The sequence below is a fragment of the Plodia interpunctella genome, chromosome Z, assembly GCF_027563975.2.
Source record: "Plodia interpunctella isolate USDA-ARS_2022_Savannah chromosome Z, ilPloInte3.2, whole genome shotgun sequence".
NCBI lineage: Eukaryota > Metazoa > Arthropoda > Insecta > Lepidoptera > Pyralidae > Plodia > Plodia interpunctella.
In genome coordinates this window covers 11,147,633-11,170,259 of record NC_071324.2, presented here as the reverse complement: position 1 = coordinate 11,170,259, position 22,627 = coordinate 11,147,633, and the positions used below count along the sequence as shown (strand labels likewise).

Below are 22,627 nucleotides of genomic sequence, written 5' to 3'. Positions count from 1 at the left end.
GCGAGATTTTTTTTTATGTTATTGAATGCATAGCAATAGATTTACTTCAAATATGTACAACTGATACCATTGTGTTTTAGGCTGAATTAATCTTTAAAGCTGCTCTACATGTTGTTATTTATTATTCCTAATGTATACTTTCAGGGTCAGCATGTATCTTTCAACAGTATCCCTATGTCTCTAATGCGAACCTTTGCTATGATGCTGGGTGAAATAGATTTTGTCGGGACCTACGTGCAGCCATACTATAAACCGGAGATAGACGTAATCCTGCCATTCCCGATGCCAACCTTTCTCATTCTTGGAGTCTTCATGGTTTTGATGCCAATTTTGCTAATGAATTTACTAATCGGTTTGGCTGTGGGAGATATTGAGAGCGTGAGAAGAAATGCTCAGCTTAAACGTTTGGCTATGCAAGTACGTCTACATCAGCTATAGTTTACAGCAGCCATTTTTATCTGCTTATCTCTTGGTCGCGTACAATACGATTTGACAATACAATTTTGTTTCTTTGCTGCATGCAGCCATGTTATGTTATTACGAGCGCTGAAATAAATAATTGTCTCTTTTGTCAAGCCAGGTCAGCAGCGAATGCTACGAATAAAACATTGTTAACAGTGCTAGAAAGCCATATTTTCAAAACAGACCGAGAAAGATATGAGATTTTCGATTATGGAAAATTTGTTAGTATTTAACGGTTTTAGAAACCGAAAATGTGGTTCTTGGAAAGAGAAAAGTAATCGCGGAGTAGCGATTGTAGTATATTGCTTGATGGATATTTAATTAGTTTATCTCACAAATCATACTTTTTAATATATTCGATACGTTTTATATTTATCACAATAAGTCAAAATCGATATTAAACGCTTATGTTTCGGCCCAACGGCTTTGATGTTTCGCTTTCACATGTCATTATTACATAATAGGTGGTTCTTCACACCGAATTGGAAAGGAATCTGCCAGCGATCCTGTTGGAGAAGGTCGACAAAGACGAATTGATTGAGTATCCGAACACTAATAAATGCAAGCTCGGCTTCCTTGACCTAATACTGCGAAAGTGGTTTTGTAATCCGTTCACGGACGATGGTATGTAGAAAAGCAAAGCAAAACTATATATTATTATATGTAATGCTGTATAGTAAAACTCGCACATCTCTTGTCATATCAACGTAAAGAATGAAAATTCTCGATGGATATTTGCTAGAAGGAACGGGATTTGCAATTTTGTGTAGTTTCAGTTAGGCTTCTCGACCTCCATTGAGTATCTCATTTATATTTATTTATATAAATACGCATTTTGTTGATGGTAATATTATTAATTTTAATTAATGCTAATGTCTGAAATGTTAAGATATTTTAAATGAAACATTAGAGTAACAAAAAATATTTTGATATAATAATATTTTGATACCATGTAAATAACATCTCCAGATCTACCACTATACCAGATGTCAGTCCTATAGCCAAAACAAGCCATAAACTATAATATAACTCGAAGCCCAGACGATTTTTATTCTTATTTTGTTTAATCGAAGGAGAAGATAGTGTACATTTAATATCGTATCTCTATTGTCGACAGCTGGATTGGATCTGGTGTTGGAAAGTAGTGAAGACTTCATCACAAATGAAATGGACAAACAGAAACGACGGCTAAGAGAGATGTCGCAATTGCTGGAACAACAACACACTCTCGTCAGACTCATCGTTCAGGTTAGAAAAATGAGTTAGGCGACTAAAGTCTAAAAAGAAGTTAGGTTAGATTAGGCTTATTTGTTTCCTGAAGCTGCTAGCTGTTTTCCGCGGCTCCGCCCGTGGCCATAAGTAGCCTTGATAGGCTGGAGATTGATATCTCCAATTATCTCCACATAAGAAGCCACCTCAATCCTATCATCCGCTTTGATACTAAAGAAAGACAAACAGACTTATATTTACAGTATTAGTATAGATTTAAGAGACATTAAGGGGGAATGAATTAACCCCAAAGGCAAGTTGTGTTACGATTACGAGATGCTAAACCAAATATTTTATAACTTATACTTGTTTAGTATTACTCAACGTCAACAACCTCGCAGAAAACAAATAAAAAGAAAGCCGACTATATTTTGAAGGAATTTTTGCACACATGACATGTAAGTAACTGGTGTGACAGCGAGTCGGGTCTCCATTTTATAAATATTTGTATCCTAGAAATTTAACTTCAATCCGAGACGAACGCTCGATCCTATGAAAAAGTATACAAGTTAAAGACGTTATTAAAATACTTTAATTTCAGAAAATGGAGATAAAAACGGAAGCTGACGATGTGGACGAAGGAGTTTCTCCGTCGGAGACGCGCGTGATTCCGCGCTGGAGCTCTCCCAGGATCAGAAAGAAATTGCGCACCGCATCCTCTTTTAATAAAGGCGGCTAAATTTATTGTATTTAGATTGCGGCTTACTTAGGATAAAATATAATGGAAATGGTGTCACGCGCTGGCATAAATGTGCCGCATGTAATATCGTGGAACTTTAACCGTCTTACTACGAAAAGATTTGGAACAATGTCTTCACTTTAAAACACATTGCCATTTCTAGTTATAATCTTTTCATTCTGGGCGGTATGCAATTGTTTCTTTTCGATGTTGTTTAAAATAGTTTTATTACATGTGTAAGACGGTACATCAACGGTAGTTACTTCGTCCACTTTCTAATCACTTACATTAAATGATCTAAAAACTACTGGAAAATTTATGACCCGTTTTATTCTTTCACTTTGTTAATAGATATGGACTCCTGTATTTTCACCCGAAGCATATGTTATAATTTCGTCGTTTGGCTCCCTGACCGTTCCTCGATTTTATAATAGCCCTTTAGCAAAGCTCTTGCACTTTTTTTGTCAACCATACAATGTATTGTGTTTAGTTATATGTACACAATGGTGGTGAATAAAGTTTATTATCTAAAATCTCTCACCTCTCTCTCATCTCTCTTCAAGCTATAGCCCGAAAGAGGGTAGCCTCCCTGAGCGCAGGTTGAACTGCACCCCCAACCGCCATCTCAATGTCATTGCTGACAGGATGGATGGGCCCTTTTTATATCACTGGACACAGCTCAATTCTAGTTTTAATAATAATGTGTACAATTATTACTAACATTAGTACATAAGACTTTACTAACAACTCTGGACTATGTAATTTGAATGTAATTTAAATGTGTCTGAAATAAAGTTATTATCATTAAAACCAGGCATTGCGTTGCTACTTGCAACGCGTTCTCGTACACTGAACAAATTTTAAAACATAACGTGCGTTCCACTTTTTAAATAATTTTTCTCGTTTATCGAATATAATATAGTTAAATGCAGTGTAACACCATTTCCAATACCGGTCGAAGTGCTTAGTAAGTAATATATGTACCTACACGAGTGTATTGTCAAAATAGTTCTATGTAAAATGTATTGAATTAGATCGTACATATTTGAATTATATAAAATAAATAAATAATGTATAAAATAAATAAATATATGTATAAAATAAATAAAAAGCGAAGATTTTACTTTACTTTTTGGTAACATCACGTGAGATCATCTAGATACTATCAGAGTGGAATTTCTAGTGTCCTCATTTCACCTCGGACTCGAATATCACTCAGGTATGAACTTAGTGTATTGATTCGACATTAATAGTCTTCTTTGTGCATCTTGCCATCAATTCACCCAAGTTTTCATTCAAAAGATTTCCACACAAAACTAAGCAAGTTAGAAATTTTAAATTTAAAAATGTTTTGTCTAGTTTATTAGGAAAAATATTTTTATAATTATAGATTAAAGGCTAAAAGCTTTTTAGATAAAACTGTTCGGATTATACTATATAATGTTTTTACTATTTCAAACACTGAATAAAAATGTATTTAGTGTTTGAATTATTTTACTACAGTTACTGGTTACTCGAAGAGCTATCAAGATACGACGTTATTAGTAGATGACACAACATTAATTTGTTGACAGATAACAAAGTTGTGTAACAAATTAAATAATTTTCTAGTATAATCTAGTATAATTTCATGTTTACCCTTATTTGTTATATTATACCGTGGAAATGTAATGATGTGAACAATTGTGTAGTTTTAGATTATGATGTGTAATGTAAATTTTTGTCTATGTTTGACTAGTGATTTCAATTTATTTTTGTTATATTTTATCATGATTTTTACACTTTCTGCCGAACCACATATCTGCTATATACAGTATACAGAAATATTGTATTGTATTTTTTTATAAGAATAAACACAATAAAACTGGATATATATATATTTTTTTTACTGCAATAACAACTTTACGATTCCTACTCTATTTTTATGTTATGTTCATTTTAACCTTTTTTCATCCTCGTCGATTACAAGTCTGCTTTCGGTGGCTGCGTGTGGTGGGGATGTGACATAAGGATGGATCGAACTAGTGGTCATTTTTTTCTTACCAGTTCTATGATCTGAAATAATAGAACTAGAACTCACTAGCACTAGGGAGGTTCTTGCCACAGCACATAGAACTAGCGAATTTTTACAAAACAATCTCAAGGCTCAGAAAAATTATTTGCATTAAATATTTGTATGAAAAATACACGTTTTGCCGTTGACTGAGCTGCGGGCAACAGCTAGTATAAATACATCGTATTCCCATACATACATTAGATATACACTTTATTATACCTATCACATTACAAATTAACTTATTTAAGTAAACACAGTTACTTAAGTAAAGTAAATGGTGATGACAATTTAACTCAGGGGCAAAATAAAAGTTCTTACTAACGGATAATAAAAGTTCTTACTTACCTGATTTAGTGTTACGGATCCAACACATTTTTTATTATTGTAATGTTTGCACCTCCAAACAGATTTAGATTATGCTGAGAGGAAGCCTTTTTGGTATACACAAATACGCCCAAATTGTGAAATCCTGTATATAAATACTTAAGTTTGTGATATCAAATAAAATATTGTTCTTTCTTTTGTTTCTTTACCACTTAAATAGACTTGTCGCCGGCAAAATTGATACCCAGATGAAAGCAAAACTTTCCCTCGGCCTTTTTTAATAATTTGCAAATCTTCACTACCTACCCATTTTGACTATACTGTTTGTAAATAAACGACGAACTGGTAAAATTTATCTTTATAAAATACGAACCAAACAAGAAACATGAGAATCTTAAACGAATATAGTGACGCATGCTATATAGTATCTGGGATATTGAGATGCGTTATGTACTGTTACATATGCGTTATGTGTACATTGTACCTTAAAATATTGAAGTTTATCAAACTCCGTCTAAATAGATAGGTACATGTCACGATTATTAAAGAACTACCTTTTTATTTTCTTGAAATTTGATCTTATTTTTCAAATATCTTTAAAAATGAAACTATACTTGTTAAAAATAAAAAAAATGTTGCTAAAATACATTAGGTACTACTAACCATAAACCAAAAATATATTGACGTCGGGAATTATTTGTCACTAGGTTGGTTACAACGTGTAACATATACAAGTACTTAAATTTCACTTTATTTTTATAAATAAATAAATTATGATAATCTGTTTATTAAACTAAAACTATTTAAAAAATAGCAACGGTAAAACAAATTTTTGCTCAACATGAACACAGCGTTCGTAAAATGATAAAACACTAATATCCGGACGGAAACACTTCTCTCATTGCTTGAATAGCTGCGATTTTATAGTCGCGTTGTGCTGATATTCAACTGAAATTGTTATTTCAGTATACTGAATATTCGCCTGTTCTGTTGCTGGATGGATTACTTCTTCTAATACTATGAGCTGATACATAACCCTAGTTAAAATTTAAAACACTCGTTCCATACTGCTGCCCGCAGACACGTGATGCACAAACAGCGAAAGAAATTAACGCTAAAGTGGCCATTGTCACACCACCATAATGGGAGAAATTTAATACTATTGTTCCCCTTCCCGTTACAATATTATAAAACGGATTGACAAGTAATTTTCCATTTTATACAAGCTCACACTTTCACGTTTGCATTCAAAATGATTGAGAAGATTTTAATATTACTGATATACATAAGTTGTTGCTCATCTAGTGAAGTTAGGGATGTAAGTGCTAAAGTGCATTTCAGAGGGAGAGGAATTTTCAACGGTATATCTTTTCCGAAATGGGATCGCTCAGTTGTAACCAAACATCACGATCAGAAACAAGAATCAAAGTTTTGGCCTCCTGTGCAGAAAGAAAGTAGATGTAAGTATGACAAGGTGATCACAATATTGTCGTAAAGAAGAACTGTGAATCAACTCATTAGTTAAGTATGATCGTGGTACGTTAGAAGTAATGAAGATATACTTACATAATGAAAATAAATTCGAATAAAAACATAAAACATCAATAGGAACACATCGAAAGTTATGGTTCTAAATTAATAACAGAATAAGCACCATCAGAATCGTTCAGGGATGGCTTCGGTTCGGAATGAGAAAGTAGAGGTATTAGCGAATAAAAATACATACAGACATTTTAAAGCAACTTTTGAAGTATGAAACTAAAGTTACTTTATAGATATGAAATTAAAAAAAAAATATTGATCAAAATAGAGCGTATTAGAAACGTGACAAGACACATTTCTTGCATACCACTTTTTGCGGAACCAAATAATAAATATATAAGTCCAATCCCCGCACCATGGAGCCTTGGCAGAAATGACACCGTGGCCAAGCCATGCATATGTACATAATATATAGTTTCAATTTTTAGAAGTCAAAAATATTTATATTTTTCATCAAAGCGTTGCTAAGGTTTCCAGACAGCTAGCATAGAATAATGCTATCTTCACACCCTCCCTCCTTTTTCAGGTTCAAAGATTCTTAAAAGACCGATCCTCTTTCATAAGTTTTGCAGTCGAGGACCGTACAATGCTTTGGTCAGCATGTCACCTAGCTGCAGTTCTGAAGGCTCTTGATTTACTTCGAGTTTTAGAGTTCTTTGTTGATCACGCATTCTCTAATAAAGAAATGTTTTCATTTAATATGTTTGGTACGATTGTGGTACTTACTCGTGTTTCGGATTTTGTGACAATTTGATTGCGTATTAATTATCTAGGCAAAGCGTGGGTCTGTCTAATTCAATCAAAAAAAATTAAACTTCATACTGCTACCATATAAAGTTTAAGTTTTTAGAAGTCAAAAATATAAACATCAAAGCGTTGCTAAGGTTTTCAAATAGCTAGTAGCATCACGGACCATTTAACCTTACTAGCATAGCTATCTTCACACACAATGTTTTTGCAATCCATAAAAATGAGGTACCGATATTTTAAGACTCCTGTAGAAACAAAGCTGCCACGTCCCAGGCTATGCCGTGATCTCGGGAGACCTTATTTCGTTGAACGTCGATTTTAAGCCTAATTTTGCCACGTTAAATGTTGTCAGTCTTGTCACTGTTCACGGTTGTGACATTCCCCAATGGGGGCTGTGCCGGCGCGTCAGGGGACAACGGCACTTGCATGACAGCCAGGGAATGCTCGGCTCGCGGCGGCTCCGCTAATGGATACTGTGCTAATGGTTTTGGACTTTGCTGTATATGTAAGTATAATATTGTTATGTATATGTTATAATATTTTTATAATTACTAAGTGCTTCATACCACGCATATTTTTGAATTTAATGACCAATGTGTTAAAATGGGCAGAGTTGCAAAATTACCAAAATTGAAACATGAATCATTCAACTAATTTTACGAGCTCAAAGGATCAAAAGGATTTGGACAAGTTTTTTTTAAATTTACTTCGTCACATTTTGCGTGAGATCACACCACTTAGACCATTGATTCACTCAGAATTTTTTTAAATCAATATTTTTCGTCACTTTTGAGATTGTGACTTTTATTTTTTTTTCCAATATAGACTGTTTTAAAATTGTTATATAATGACTGTTTTAAAGAAATCATTGTGTTCTGATATTATTTTCGACTTCAAAGATGACCTGAATTTACTTATTTTGTTTGAGTTTGGCTTATTTGACTTAGTCATGACATCATGTGGGAGCTCGACATCAGAAAATGGAACGTATTTCGTTAACAATGGTTATCCGTCGGCGTACGACGGCACTGGTTCATGTGAACTCACCGTCGTCAAGTCGCATACAGATGTTTGTCAAATCAGGTAAATCTAGACGATTTTCATAGTTCTTAGTTAGTTCATAATTCACTTAGAGCGCGGCCACATCGGTCTGTTGCGTTGTGCTCCGTTACTTCGCAGTGAACTTGCTTTTGCGGCGCAACTATATTATGTACAACCATACCGCAAACTGATTGGTTGTTGCGTCTCATTGCGAACAGACATGTTTGAAAAGTCAAAGCCATATTCACAAGAATCACGTAAGACTGAAGTTTCAGTTTAATTCAGTTCTCACACTGAATTAAATATACATATTAATTTTTCGCGTTCCGCGTTACTGGAATTAAAATACTATATATATCACATTAGATTGGACTTCAATCGTTTCTCCATTGCGGGTCCTGACCAAATGAACCACGTCTGCAACCAGGATCAATTTATAGTTTCCGGTGGTAATCCGGTGCCTGCCATCTGTGGAGTCAACCAAGGAAGTCACAGTGAGTTCGTTGTCTGCATTACTACATAAACTTATTTTAGAGGCCATATAAACCATTTGCACGAATATAGTCTTTTACGCAACATAATTCCAGACGATTCGGAAGATGATTTTCGGGTGAGATGAAAAAGCATCGCACCAGGCATTGGCAAAAGCGACTTTTATATTGAATAAGATTAATTATAATTATTTTTTTACAGTGTACATTGATGCTGGGATAGGTACTACGAATCCCGTAAAATTGACTTTCGTCACAAGCGGTAATTCATTTGAAAGGATGTGGAAGGTGAAAGTCACTCACATTCCTTGCAACAGCATTTACAAAGGTGAGATCAAAATTGGACAAAACATTCTTATTTTACACAACTCACGGTCAAATACTAAACAAGGAAATTTTGATTACTCTTATGTGAACCGTAGCTGTAGGTTGCTCTACGGAGTCTTTTGGGACATTAAGGAGTGATTCATCTATTATATCTAATTTTGGAGTCCAATATTATCCAATACTGTACACAATAAATGGTGGAATAAACGATGTTAAATATCGTTAATATTGTAATTTCTTATTTAATTTAGCATAGGCACCTACGCCTTCTTCTTCTTGTCTGCCTTACTAAGTCACATTTTAAATGAGGTCCGCGCATGTTGTAATTTCCTACCACAACTGTCTGAAGATAAGGCCTTAATTTTATCTGAGCTTTGTCGCAGTATTCAGTGCGATCTGATATGTGTACAAGAGACTCACCATGACCACGAACACTGATCTTATCTAATAGGTATCATATGTATACTTTACAGTATCATTATTAATCATCTATCCATCTGTGTTCTCATAGCTGACGAAGGCTGCCTGCAGTACTACACGGGCGTCTCCGGACAACTTCGGTCTTTTAACTACGATCCAGCCTCAGGTCTTCAACTCAGCAACCAAGACTACGGAATCTGTATCAGGATGGAACGAAACTTTTGCGGGATCCAGTATACTGCTTGCCCTGATACTGGTAAATAATCGTTATTAACGTTTTTGAAGTGTACATGAGGTGCTTGCAGGCGCGAATGTTTTTTCACCACTGAATTCGTATTAATCTACACTTTATCAAAATTAATAAAGGCTTTTACTTATTTTCACTGCTACTACTGGAATATGTCAGCAAAGCATGCGAAATTTAGAATTGGAAGTACAATGTGTTTCAGTAGTGTTAATAATTAGACAATAATTTTGTAGTAAGATGAACAGAGTTTGCTCCAATTGCGAACGGGCTAATCTCGTTTATTACGTAAGTATATATTAGGCTAATCAACCAGTTATTATAGTATTATATAGTATTATATTGTTATAAAAACAGTCAGGGCCTGCATAATATGTATATCATTCTTGACGACACCCAGCCAGCACCGTTTAATGAGTAGGTATTTGTTATCAAAGTAGGTGTAATTATTTTCTTTTCAGTTAACAACCGATCTCGTTCCTTTACACTGAGTGGAAATAGCAATGGTCCAGTAAACGCAATGATTGGTTCAGGAACTGGTCCAAACAATTGTGCCAGTGACTGGCTGCTTATACCATGTGCGACAAATGTTGGCCGAATTCAACCATCGCAAGCATTATGTACCGATCGTGTTTGTGGCGGGACATTCTCTGCAGATTTGACTATGCAACCCTCCACTGTGTTGAGTGAGTATTTATATACTATAATACATAGATACTACAGGCAAATAGTTCGTCGAATCGGTTGCCATCTCGTGTATTTCTGGTTTCATTGTGTTTATAAAAAGCTCACATATAAAAATCTACGCAATATATATATATTTTCTTGGTTTGTTAGACACTATAAAATCTTGTTCCCGTGTATATAGTTGCAAAGATTCCTTTTTTTCAGAATAAAAAACGATTGAAAATGTATACCTAATACAACATACATCCAAAACTATAAATCAACTCTAATAATGTTTATATGTTGTTTAAGGTACTGTTAAACCATTCCGGTTGTGGTTTCATACTGACAACGTAGAAGCCCCCGTTGATATAGATAATAGAGGATTTTGTCTCAACTATATACAACAGCCATGTACGAATAACGTTATTTAGAATTATTGTTCATTCAATTTTTGGATTTATCAAGAATTATTATTTCTACACAAGATATTAAAGTGCAAATACTACTTACCATGCGATAAAAGAAAGAACTAGCACTCTATCGAAATTATACTCAATTGTTTGTGAAAAAGTATAAATATTGTTACTATGTATCAAATATCTTTAATTTATGTATACGCTGTTTTGCTGGTAAATATGAGGAAAATTAGATTTTAATGATACAGAAATTAAAGAGCTTCAAGAAAGGCTTCCCTTGTCAGTGTTTCACACGGACTTATGTCCGAGTTCGGCGATAATGTGGAGCCTAGATAAAACTTCGTCTACCGACGCAGTCGAGTATCAGCACTGGAATGGCATAGTGACGTTAAGTTCAAGCTGAGTTATATGTTAGAAAAAGTGCCCATCAATTAATGAAAATATTACATAAACGAGCAACTTATGAACTGTGTTTGGTAGTAAAATAGTTTTGAGCTTCATTGTTTTGTAATAAAATTATAAATATTTTAAGTATAATAAAATCTGTTTTATTTATATTTTATTTGCATAACAGTAATAGTATTAATAAACAATACATTAGCTTCTACTATCTACCAATCTATCACATATTAGTTTTGATTTGGAACATTGTAACCTTCAGCAAACCCTGTCGTTTTTTCAATTGTATAAAACCCTATAATTTAATAAACCCGCCCTGTTCCTATTTTTGGGCGATGAAGTCATTCTTACCATCACGAAACTAGGTCAGAGTTGAAGCCTAATCAAATTAGGAATAGACAACAGGAGTGCAAACAAATTTTCGGTCTGGTTCGTTAAAAATTAAGTATACAAATCTGGCTCATGGATGGGTCTACGAAAGCAAAACAAAGCAACTGCCCGGTTAGTTCTTTTCAGCCTTCCTGTATCACACGGGTAGAATACATTGTTGAGTATTTCTATTGTTGGTAAAATGTTTGTGCTAATGGGCTGTACAATAACTATATAGTACCAGTGCTATTAGAGTGGGAGCTATTCGGAGCTCTGAGAGGAATATTTTCTCCGCAGACAAGCTTGCTAGATGGGGAACAGTATTTTTTATTAATTTCATATTCAAATATTTTACGAAGTTGTCACATTATGTATAAAAAAAAACCCGAATCAAAATCCCTTGTGTAGTTTTAAATATCTAAGCTTAGGGACAAGCAGACAACAGCGGTAGCTTCTCATATTTTGTTTTTTATTTTATATTTTAAATTTCCATTTACATATTGTTAACTGCTAACTTCATAACCTGTAGGTTTTAAGTTTCCTGTGAAAATGCAAAATTTTCAACGTAAATGGTCTTATAATTTGACTCCATCGACAGTTTCATTTTTACGCAGCTTCTAGGGACCATCGACCTGGATATTTCATGTACATTTCAACTTTATATATGTACGCATTCCTGAGAAAAAGGATAGACGGACAACAAAGTGTTTCCTATTTTTTTAGGTACCTTTTTTTCGAGGTACGGAACCCTAAAAATAAAAGAAACAACTGTAAGCTCTACTGGAATGATGAACACAGTTTAAACAAGTTTCTTTCGGTATTTCTTCTGAGCAATGGTTTAATTCGCAGATGCATGCATATTTATTTTTACACAATATAGTCAGAACAGTACGAATTTGGCCACAAAAGATTATTACTTGAGAAGTAAGGATGATACGGAGAACTTCAACTTAACTTTTCCAAAGTCGTTGTTTTGCCATTACAGTCGTTGTTACATTTTAACAATGGTTTAACTATAGTTTATGAAACAGTCTTCACTTTCTTGAAAAATTATATTTTAGAAAGGCCGTTCGTAAAAAATCAATTAAAATCAAAAATTATAAATACGTTCTTAAAACCATTTAACAGGGAATCCTATATCCAAAAAGCTTTTATAACGTCAGTGAATGCCACTGATAAATTTTACCTCCCCTAGTCCTCGCCCCAGCAGCCTCCACAAGCAGTCAGTGTTTCCGAAACTTTGGTACCGTGCGAACGTATCCGTCGCAACCCTGGCGCGCTATTCTGATTCGACAACGATGGTAGTCGCTGAGACCTCAGGTAACTTAATACTATTATTTCAAATGAAACAAAACACACACGGAGTTACCACCTTTTTGATTCCCACGTGAATTTTTTATGTCGCCTTGCCGAGCGCCACGTACCAAGTGACCGGCCAGTAAATAACTGCCTTTGAATTGTTACGCATACTCTAATTAAAATAACAAAAAGCTTCATGTCTTAGTATGATGATCGAGATGTCCAGTCGTCAACAATTATATCCCACAATTATTGCTAGTAAGATTTGCCTTGATTTTTGAGATATTTTTTTCAAGTTTGTGTCTATTTTTTTTTTTTTTTAAGCCGTATTGAAATATTTTATTATTTCAGCGAACGAGGAAGTGGATTCAGAATCCAAAACATGTGGGAAATTGCTGGTGATATTGTCGTGGGTATTGGTCGTTTTGACTATGCCCTTTTCACTCTTTGTCTGCTTTAAGGTAAGTTTAAAAAAATATATTTACCTTCGTTTCGTTTAATTTGAAAGCGGTCGCGAATTTATTTTTTAGGCTTTTAAGAGCGAATGAGTACGTAAGCCAGGAGCTATCACACACAGACACTTTTTTGCAAGTTGTCATCACAATAATTTACAATATACACATACTTGCATGTGCAAGTGGCTGGCATTCGAATGATAGTCATACTTGTTTTACGTATCTTTACTTGTTACTTACTGTGAAGTGGTGGTGGTGTAATGGTTAAGACGCCCGCCTGTGGATCGAAAGGTCCCAAGTTCGAATCCTACTCGTGCCACATGAGTTTGTATACCAATCTGACTCATGTATAGTAGTTTTCATCGTCCGCCACTTGCTTCCGGTGAAGGGAAACATCGTGAGGAAAACTGCACACAGGTTGATTCTTATTAACTTGTGTGTGAAATGGAAAAGGCAATGGCAAACCACTCCATTAATAATGCCAAGAAAGTTGTTGTGTGTGTTTCATTACACGTAACAACCACGACCCTCTCAGCCATGAGGAATACGACTATGTAGACTTGTTACTACGTACTGAATGAAATGCAACCATTTATGTAATAAAATATAATAATGCCTTTCTTCGTTGTTTCGTTGCATTATACATATCATGACTTAACATCATTGGTTCCTTCATGTGCTTTAGTAATAGTTGTGGTGTAGTGTGTGATAAGAATAGAAAATGCGAAAGTGGTATCAATGTTCCGGAAAACAGTACACTGTTCTCGTGGGAAATCCGAGTAAGTAAGCCGCATTCGCGATAGCTAGTAAACTGTAAGGAGAAAATTGCTTTCAGGACAGGGCGTGCCTGTTTTGTGTGATAATATGAGATATATTGGCTACAGGAACTGTAGAGATCTCGTGTGCAATAAATAAAAAATAAAAATATTCTGGAAATGTCCTCTCAGTAGACATAATTAAAGGTCGCTATCCCTAAGGACGACAATCACAATTAGAAGTTCATTAACATTGCGATGTGGAGGTGCGGTCTACTTCAGCAATAATTAATGACTGACAATATCTGCTAGTCGACCCCGATCTTTTACCAGCAGCGGGATTTAATTGCGGCTTCGGATATTACGTTTTTATGGTAGAAAGGGACAACGTATAAATATTCCTCCATATATCCATACAATAGGGTCCCGGTTTCAATTTTCTCGTGTGTAACATCAGTCTCTGCATCCGTGAGCGTACAGTCGACCGCATGTAAAATACCCTTGATTAATCTTTATGACGCGGTGGTAAGGGCGATTTGCAATGAATTTGGATAAGTCTATATGCAATAGACTGTACGTGAATAGCCACGGCGCCGCACTTGCTTAATGTTATTTATGCTGTTTAAGACTTCGCGCTGAATGTAAATTCGTCTTCTTAATTTTTAATATTGTATAAGACCTATATTTGTTAGGCTGCGGTGAAGTTTGTTGCGCCGCTTCTTCTTCACCTGCGCTTTGGAAGTCGGCAGTAGATTTAGTTTAAGTAATTTTTTGACGTCAATAAGTGATATATATCATCCTAAATTGAATAAAGAATTTTGAATTTGAATACCGACGTAACGGGGAAGATTTGGTGTTGCCAACAGAAAACTTTGAAATCGTAGTTACGATATATGTCGCGAATAATTTGAATATAAGCCCGGTTTCAACACGGTGGGTATTAATTATTTCAAAATCATAATCCGAAAGAAATATCCAAAATTCCAAAGAAAACCGCGTCAAGAGGCCGTTGTTCACGGTTCTAAAGATCTAAGCACCTAATTATACTTACATTACAATTATACATTATTAATTAATAATTATATGTATAATAATGTAAACATCCGAGATAAAAATTAATCAAAGATAATTCAGGTTAATTACATTTTTTTTGTTGACAGGTTGTACAAGAATATGAGAGAGCTGTGATATTCCGTCTCGGTAGACTATTATCAGGAGGGGCAAAAGGACCAGGCAAGTTATTTTTTAGTTATAATTTTCTAAACAAGAAAGCAAATTGTGCGAAGTTGGAATCCTATACTCCTACTTTTTTCGCTGGGATGGCATTAGCATTACATAAATTCACATTACAACGGGAGACAAACAAAAGATTCAAATTACTGTCAAAAAATAATATTCTTTGGGGATTATCATTATTTTATGTATTTCTTTTTGTCGACAGGCATATTTTTTATTCTGCCCTGCATTGACACTTATGCGCGTGTTGATCTTCGCACACGCACCTACGATGTACCCCCACAAGAGGTTAGTGAGCAATGAGCATGTTTACTTGGGTCATTATTACTGGTCAATATTACTTGCCTTCTACACTTTTCTCTTTAGTTTTACACTATTAGTTAAATACTAGGAGCCTGCGATAGTCTGGTAGTGTTGTTAAAATTTCGTACTAATTGTCTCGAGCCTTACTCCAAAGGAAGCTCGAGCCTTTCATCTCTGTATTTTATAAGAATAAGAAATATTTATTTTGCATAAAAAAAATACCTATGTACATTCGTTTCAAGCAACAGTGTCTCTGTCCACCACACCTATTCCCTGTGTCCTGTGTCGTGTGTTTCCTTTTTTTGGCGGTGTGTACGAGATCACGCCACGATATTGTCGTGGCGTGTTATGTCGAAGATTGGAGTTCTTTCTTATGCTTTGAGTAATGTCCTAGGGCGTCGCATCATCACATCGTCACATCGCATCGTCACACGCATCATTCATCGTAAAAAATACGTGTATCTATATAGATAGTATCCATGGCCGGTAAAGATTTGTGTAAGAAATAATATAATTTGATGACATGGCGACGTGTGCTTCAACCCTAAAATAAAACCACTCCGTATTCTCAGTAAGACGCAACTAAGGGAAACTTGATAGCTGATAGACAACAATAACATGCAACTGAGAACCCGCGAATAATTGAGATAAAAAATTAAATCGAAAAGCAGCAATTCCCTAACCGTGCTAGTTATCCTTGTCAATCTGTAAGCTCGTGTATGCACAATACATACCTACCAAAGTCGTATAGTACATCATCGATGACAAAGTTAACATACGTGACCTCTGTCGTGGTATATCGATTTATTTGACCGATGCGACGCTGCCAATGTATAACTATAACACTCGTCTGATTTATGGGTTTGGGTGAATTTGACACGAGTGTGTGCTGTGTAATTTAGTAGAAATAATTGAAGAGTCAACGTTTTCAATGATGAATAGAATCTCTATATGGAATGGAATCAATAAATAAATATATTAGGACAAATCACACAGATTGAGCTAGCCCCAAAGTAAGTTCGAGATTTGTGTTATGGGATACTAACTCAACGATACTATATTTTATAACAAATACATATATAGATAAACATCCAAGACCCGGGCCAATCAATGATGGGTTCCTCTGTAATGTCAAACAGGAACCTAATTTGGTTACTCTATAACCAAATTTGTTATGTTCATAAATTACACCATGAAATGTGATGACCAAAAATTTTTTGTAAATTATAACAGCACTATAGTGTTGTTATAATTTACAAAAAAATTTGGTAGGAATTTTTCGAGGAAATTGAAACAAACTCCGCTCCCACACGACAACTTTTTTAATTTAAAACTACAATTGATTTTTAAAAACTGCTGACTGATTTTAAATACTTTTTTAAGTTAGTCGGCTCAGCGCATTATCTTGTAATTATTTCACATAGAACTTGTGAATGAAAAAATAACGTTATTAAGAATAATGGAATCGAAACTATTTTGATAATGTATTTTCTCATCTTCCCATCGTAATTCTCAAATTAATAATTATTACGGGTGAAGTCGTTTGTTAGTAACTCGACCTCGACCTTGAGGCCTAACCAATTTAATAACGATAATATTGTATTAATATTAATAAGCACAAAACAACAAGTATAATAGAATAGAATTTTACACATAAATTATTCCTAAATAGCAATTTTTTGTTTAGGTTCTAACCAAAGACTCGGTGACAGTCTCTGTGGATGCTGTTGTTTATTACCGCGTCCATAACGCTACTATATCTATCGCTAACGTGGAGAACGCCCATCACTCAACTAGGCTGTTGGCTCAAACGACTCTTCGCAACACCATGGGGACCAGGCCCCTTCATGAGATCCTGAGCGAACGGGAAACTATCTCTGGTAATATGCAACTGGCGCTGGACGAAGCCACCGAAGCTTGGGGTATCAAAGTGGAGAGAGTAGAAATGTAAGTATTATTGTAATATAGTATGTACTGAGGAGAAGTCTGATGGTAGCAACAATCACAGAAAAAATGGGAAGTACAGGTTTCGGTGGTGATACGTTATGAGGGAGGAAAACAACATTGTAGGTTATCGAAGGAGTATATGAAATTTAATCGAGAAAGAAGTAGACGAAGCCCGATGTATCACTACATCGGATGGAGTGCGTTCATCAGGATATGGCTAAGAAGAATGATAATATACAAATGATAATTTCTTGGTACATGGTATGCATAAAGCTAGTTACTGTCTATTATTATTAAATAAAAGCTAATATACGTTATAAAAACGAGCTCATGAATGTTATAATCAATACTGGTGACATGACGCGAAGTATAACAATGGAGCGTCCAATATTTGATTGTGCTTTATATTACGCTACCCCGGACGCTATAAATTATACCCTAACCAATAGCGTTACAGTCGATAGTTTTACTATGCCGCTGTAAATCTATTTGGGGTGATAGGAGGTTGTTAAACCAAACTAGGAACAGGTTTAATCAGTTTGATGTTCAAGTAATCTTTTACTTATAAAATGAATACGTAATAAGTAAATATATTTTTTTAAGAAACTGGCGCTATTAATTCTTGCGTTGACTCGAGGAATTTGATAATATCAGTCCACATAGGAAGCTCATTTAGCTTGTCCTTGTACGATTGTTCATCGTCATTCAAAGATTCTGCATTCAATTTTTGAGATACTAGAAACCCTATCAATTTTCAAATTATTCAGGCTTTTCATTCATTCTGTAGTAGAATCTAGTAATGTTTTAATTTGATTAGCTGAGACTAATCAATTACCTTTTTCTGGTCAAAAAGCTTCTTTAGAAATGAAATTACTGTAATTTTTTATTCCAAATCTTCCTATAATTAACTCCCACGTTTGTGTATAATTACTATCTATCATTTCGTAATTATCTTCTATTGCAACAATGCATCCATATAATTTAACATGAACTTTGTGTTCGGGACATATATTTTACACTTAATAATACCCAATTTTCCTGCAAGTTGCGTATTTGCGTAGCATATTTGCACTACGATTAAGTATTTCACCTGCGAAATTTGAGGTGCTAAGAATTGAAGGCAATATAATGCTTTTAGATAAAACACTAGAGTGTTGCGGGTTCCCAAGCTTCCGCGCCTTATAAGCAAAAAACGGACGCACGGCGAGAATTGCGGCCTTACACCCCCCATGCGTGCCAAAACCAACCCGTAAGAATTCAAAGAGGTTCTGAAGGTTTTCGTGCTTTTTGCCGAACACAGATTTTGGCAGCTAAGTGATCTTATAAAAGTTGTACCTACAGCAATTGAGCGTATACTACCTTCCTGCCAGGGCGATGAGAAAAATATTAAAAAAGATATTATAAAAATTAAAACTATTTGCAAAGTACGCCACATACTAATATACTAAAAAGGGTTCGCCAACGTGATTTCCCACGGGAACATTTATTTTTCTGAGATTAACTTACCGAGGATACATACCCTTATGGGTATGTACGTTATAATCTGTGACTTTCATTGCTCTCTGTATAATGACACACAACACCAGTGACTGGTGAACCAATATTTGTTTCTATAATTTTACAACTAATTCGATTTTATCTTAGTTACTCAGACTAGACTCTTAGTCTATGTATATTTATGGAAAATAAAGTATTTGAACTCTTTTAAAACTGAAACTTAATGCAGTTTTTGAGCTCGATGGTTAGATTTAGATTATTTAGCTGTGATTGCTGTGAGAATTAAAACATGTGTGCCATCTATTGTTTCGTAATGAAATTATGAGCAATTTCCCCGATACAGCAAAATATAGGTCATACTTACTGTGATTATAGTTCTACATTGCACAGTTGCAATGGAAATCGAATGTTAAGCCTGTATTTAGTACATCAAAATCTGCTAGATAATTTCTTGAAATAAATTCTTACGTTAATGGTGGTCTGTCAAACAGTAAAAGTTCAAAAGAATAAAGATTTTCAGCGTACCTGGATCGAAATGAAAATTTTACAGACTGATTTTTATCTATATGTATATATTTTATATATTTTATAGAATTGAATAGGTAGGTACACTTTGTACAGGGTACTTTCTTGGGTAAATATAAAATATAAACGTTTGCTCATAACAAAATATAATATCGTGTCATTTCAATAGATAATCTAATTTACGATTTAATATTTTTCAGTTCTCATCAAATATATCAGTGAACCGTAACTCCCTGTTGTACAAGAACGTTTGTATCCCCTTTACTAGGTATTTCAAAGTCAAATATATATTTTTTGTTTTGACATCTGCAAGATGGCTCTCTTTTACACTATTTTATCACCCCTAGTATGACACTAAATTTTTCCTTCATTGTCATACGCGGAAAGTAGCATATTGTTGGGTTCTGATTGTTTTGCAGCAAAGACGTGCGCCTACCTGTACAGTTGCAACGTGCAATGGCGGCCGAGGCCGAGGCGGCTAGGGAGGCCCGCGCTAAGGTCATCGCTGCCGAAGGGGAACAGAAAGCTTCTAGAGCCCTAAGGGAGGCCTCCGAAGTCATCGGCGACAGTCCTGCTGCTTTGCAACTACGATACTTGCAGGTAATTGTTTCAAATAATAAACTTCGAACTGAGTCTGGCTCTAGGCTCTTCAGATATTCGCGATTTATTATCAACTTGGTTGTGTTCGAGACTGTGACGCTGGGAAGCCCGAAGACAGCGAAAAATTAAACCAATCAAACTTTGGAGATTTGGCTTTGTTTTACTAACTGATGTCAACATTCCTTGGCAATGTTGTTGTGTTGTGTGTAGTCCTATAATATAATATAGCCCTCTGATACACAGACCGCAGATACGTGGGTACTTTTTACCCTTTGTACCTTAAAAAAACACGAGACTGTTATTTTCTGTGTAATAACACGGAATTTCATTTTATAACTAATATATTTTTAATAATCTCTTTCTAAGCCTGAATATATAAGTAATGCGTGTAATTTGTGTATATTTGCAGACTCTCAACACGATATCAGCCGAGAAGAACTCTACGATTGTGTTTCCGCTGCCAATTGATTTGCTAACGTACTTCATAAAAGCCAAAGAGGAAGTTTAATTATCATTAACGTATTAAAATATACATATAACTTAACAATACGTAGAAAGCATAATTCACTATTTCGCAATGATTAACGTTGTGAATCTAGTATTCTAGTCACACACAATTAACCTGCACATGCTCTCAATTTAACGCCAAGTTACCTATCACAAAAGCGTTTTCAATCTGTGAACAATACCTACCAACCATGAGCCGAGAACAAAAGCGAGCAAACCATGCAACGATCGCGGAGAGTGAAGCCATGTCATGAACACACATAGATAACGGATTTCGATTGAAACTATCATGGAAATACGTGTACAAAAAAATCATTTTCTTTGATGGATCTAATAAGAATGGAACAGGTGGTAAATTGCGCAATTTGAATAATAGGTACCCTGTATGAGGGTGCAATGTGAACCCGGGTCTCCATCGAGATTTTTAGAAAAATTCAATGCACAAAACTGATTGATCAGTACTTTGCCGTGATGTGCGCTAGGATATTTTGTGTGTATGTGATTTCCACCGGGCAAAGAAAGAAAAATCATTGTTGATGGAATAATTTTGTGTAGGCTAGCGGATAAATACAACAAAAACTTTATTAAAAAATAAAAAAACCCGCCTGCTTGTTGTTATCTGAAAAGAGATTTGCGTAATTTTGGCTGAAGTTATTGAAAGCATGTTACATATTTTCGAAATCCTTATGGTAAGACCATTAATTTGTCATCTCGTAGTATTTAGAATTTTAAAAAAATATAATATTTCACAGTCGCCATTTTGTTTTTTTTTTTAACTTTACCTATCTAAGAAAACTAGAGATGCATTTCCTTCATGCCTTTAAAAAGATATGATATGAGCTAAACACATGCAAGAGACGCACAAAACACAACCATTTTCTTTCAGTCGTGTAAAATAAAAGAATTAAAAAAATATTTCAGTATTATTGAGAAATCATTAATGTATTGTACCTACTAATAAAGGTTTCCGTAATGTAATAAGTATCTTTTAAATTCTCTGCTAAAATCATAAGTTTCAACTCCATCTAGCTAGGAAAACCTGAGATGCATGCATGTCCTGTGCGGAGTCTATAGGTAGTAGTATAGTGGGATTGTGGATGGCGCGGTATTTATTGAACCAGGGTTTGTAGGGAATGTTTGGTTGAATTTTGGAAAAAAAATTCGCTTTATGTCGCGTTATTTAACCAGAAGGTACTCCATTTCGTATATAATGTTGCTTGTGCTGTTTGTGGTCTCGAGTGAGGCAGATCTTATATTTCTCACAGCGAATGGATTGCCTTAATTTGCAAGGCTGTTTCGTATCCCAGAATACCAGTGTGACATGGGATCCAGGCCAGCGCAACTTGGATGCCGGCAAGTTGGCATTTGTATATTCTCGGGTCATTAGGGAGATAGGGAAGTTAACCTTGGCAAGGAAAGGGAGTTTTTCAATAATCCTGTAGACACCTCTTGCAGTCTGAAAGTATCAGTGACTTGTGAGTTGGTGAGATCGTACAAAGGATACTGCTTCTAGTAAGGCGATGGACCCGCCAGAAAATACGGTACATTGCGGAGGATATTTAAAATTTTGAATTTGGGGATCCATGTAGCTATACCGACGTCGCCTTCAGCAGAAATTTTAGACGCATCCGTAGTTCTAATCAGACCAATAGGTATTATTGCGTTAATAAAAATTTATATATCTGACTAGGATATATAAAATTTTATCTGATGATCCGTGGCAGAAGCCATGGATCATCACTTGACATCCTCTATTACCCTATTGAATTATCTGTTCGCATCTAGTGATTCCTTATTAAGTAAAGGATGAAAAATTAGGGTTTCGTAGATAATGTGAAAACGTGGGTTACCAACTGACTGTTCAACTGGACAAGATAAGTCTTTATATTTTAAGATGTATATCTATATTAACAAATGTTTGTTTATATAGTCTCTTATAACAAGGAAGAGGTTTGTTTGTCCATTATGAGGAAGTTGGTAGGGATTGTAATATTGAGTTTAGAATGTTAATAAGAGGGTGAGAGGAGTCTTTAATAGTTTTATAG

At 35.0% G+C, this 22,627-nt stretch overlaps 3 protein-coding genes across 8 annotated transcripts in view; all 3 read left to right on the top strand.

The window, feature by feature from the left end:
- Nucleotides 1-4,269, top strand: part of TrpA1 (Transient receptor potential cation channel A1) — a 72,995-nt gene extending 68,726 nt beyond the window's left edge. For all 5 annotated transcript variants that reach the window (XM_053767976.1, XM_064437004.1, XM_064437007.1 and 2 more), the window contains 4 exons: nt 145-417; nt 927-1,086; nt 1,580-1,710; nt 2,273-4,269. In XM_053767976.1, the coding sequence (XP_053623951.1) occupies nt 145-417; nt 927-1,086; nt 1,580-1,710; nt 2,273-2,410 (702 nt within the window). In that variant the 3' untranslated portion in view covers nt 2,411-4,269. The remainder of the gene's footprint in view (nt 1-144; nt 418-926; nt 1,087-1,579; nt 1,711-2,272) is intronic.
- A 1,328-nt stretch (nt 4,270-5,597) lies between these two features.
- Nucleotides 5,598-11,179, top strand: LOC128682998 (uncharacterized protein). The gene is made up of 8 exons (XM_053768110.1): nt 5,598-6,250; nt 7,435-7,587; nt 8,030-8,165; nt 8,490-8,617; nt 8,817-8,942; nt 9,453-9,617; nt 10,067-10,291; nt 10,584-11,179. The coding sequence occupies exons 1-8, from the start codon at nt 6,043-6,045 to the stop codon at nt 10,703-10,705; spliced, it is 1,263 nt and encodes a 420-aa protein (XP_053624085.1). The 5' UTR covers nt 5,598-6,042; the 3' UTR covers nt 10,706-11,179.
- A 1,466-nt stretch (nt 11,180-12,645) lies between these two features.
- On the top strand, nt 12,646-21,336 carry LOC128682930 (uncharacterized protein). 2 transcript variants are annotated; one of them, XM_053767988.1, is made up of 7 exons: nt 12,646-12,778; nt 13,109-13,218; nt 15,128-15,200; nt 15,409-15,491; nt 17,194-17,453; nt 19,895-20,075; nt 20,485-21,336. In XM_053767988.1, exons 1-7 carry the CDS (start codon nt 12,757-12,759, stop codon nt 20,581-20,583), a joined length of 828 nt encoding a protein of 275 aa, XP_053623963.1. In that variant the 5' UTR covers nt 12,646-12,756; the 3' UTR covers nt 20,584-21,336. The 2 variants fall into 2 exon arrangements, with proteins under 2 accessions (XP_053623963.1, XP_053623964.1); XM_053767989.1 differs by lacking the exon at nt 12,646-12,778 and adding an exon at nt 12,876-13,015.
- Nucleotides 21,337-22,627: the final 1,291 nt, after the last annotated feature.